Here is a 1,256-nt window from a genome sequence, read left to right on the forward strand (position 1 = left end):
TGTATTTTCCTGAAGGGAAGACAGAAGGCTGGAAGAGACAGAAGTGAGGATGTTTCATTCCAGCACTTTACCGTGTCGGCTGTGTCACTGCTTGGGCACCTGGGAACGAGTCTGAGGCTTAACGATAGCCATGTAAAAGTAATGTTTGGTAGCATATTACTATTTAAGGGTGAAATAGGAATGGGCAAAAAGTTTAGAAAGTGACCTTAATTCTTAAAGGTAGCTGAAGCGTGATGCGGGAGAGGTTTGCCAAGTTCCTGTCCAACACGATGTGAGCATATGCATCTTCTCCATGTATTGGAGAATGACTGACTTGCTGGAGCTATTACACTGGAAGGACACAACGTATCACTGGACAGCTTTAATTCCGCCTTTTTGGCACCAAATTCCTGAGAAATACTACCTGTAGAAGTTAGTTATTGCTTATATGGGTGTGATTATCACATACACCATGCACTCGAAATGCAGGAATTGCTGTGCGATTCTTAAGTGCTCCTGCCACTTAAGAGAGGAATGCTTTGCCTAGATGTTTGCTACTTCCAGTACCAAGAAAAGAATTAGAAGCACAGCATGCCTCTCCGTCTCGGCAGTTTTCTTGCAGAATGAGTGACTTCTAATATGTTAAAGACCTTTCCACCTTCTCCCCACAGCCTCTATTGCCAGTTCTTTAGTCTTTCCGACACAACAATCAATTGGCGTTTCCAAGTATTTTAGCCCTTAAAACAAGACGTTCGTTTATTCCGGTGCCCCCATACAACCGATTTCAAATCCGCAAGAACCAGAAGGGCAGCCGAGCGTGGGAGGACCATGCTTTCTGGGTCGTACGTGGCCCATCGGTGACGTGGGGCCCCCCTCGCAGCCACGCGCCACAGGCCTGGCTCTAGCTTCTCAGCCCAATTCCATTGCTGTCCCCGGCGGGCAACGCTTAAAGGCCGCTCTTTCGGGAGCGAACGTAAATCCTCGCTGAAAGCCTAAAAGTTAGCGGAGGTCACGTAACCAGTGGGGGATTTGAGGTTCACTCGGTTCTGAGGCAAGGGGTGCTGACTCGTAGGAACCGGTAGCCCATTTCGGAACGAGATCACGCACCGCGGCCCGTGTCTTCAGGAGGGGTAACTCTCTGATCTGGCAAAGCCCCCGAAGGCTTTAAGAGCTACCCTCTCCCACCCCGGCTGCGCACTCCCGCCCGCAGACGACAGCTTCTGCCCGCCCGTCCCGTCAAGTCTGAGACCTCAGGAGGAGCGCCCGGCCGCGCACCC

General features: G+C 51.0%; 1 protein-coding gene across 1 annotated transcript in view; it reads left to right on the forward strand.

Annotated features, from left to right (window-relative positions):
- The first annotated feature begins 233 nt into the window (after positions 1–233).
- CCNT2 (cyclin T2) overlaps positions 234–1,256 on the forward strand; it is a 28,017-nt gene continuing 26,994 nt past the window's right edge. The window contains exon 1 of the mRNA XM_009319016.1: positions 234–271. Within this exon, the coding sequence (XP_009317291.1) occupies positions 234–271 (38 nt within the window). The remainder of the gene's footprint in view (positions 272–1,256) is intronic.

The sequence above is a fragment of the Pygoscelis adeliae genome, unplaced genomic scaffold (genome assembly GCF_000699105.1).
Source record: "Pygoscelis adeliae isolate BGI_AS28 unplaced genomic scaffold, ASM69910v1 Scaffold222, whole genome shotgun sequence".
NCBI lineage: Eukaryota > Metazoa > Chordata > Aves > Sphenisciformes > Spheniscidae > Pygoscelis > Pygoscelis adeliae.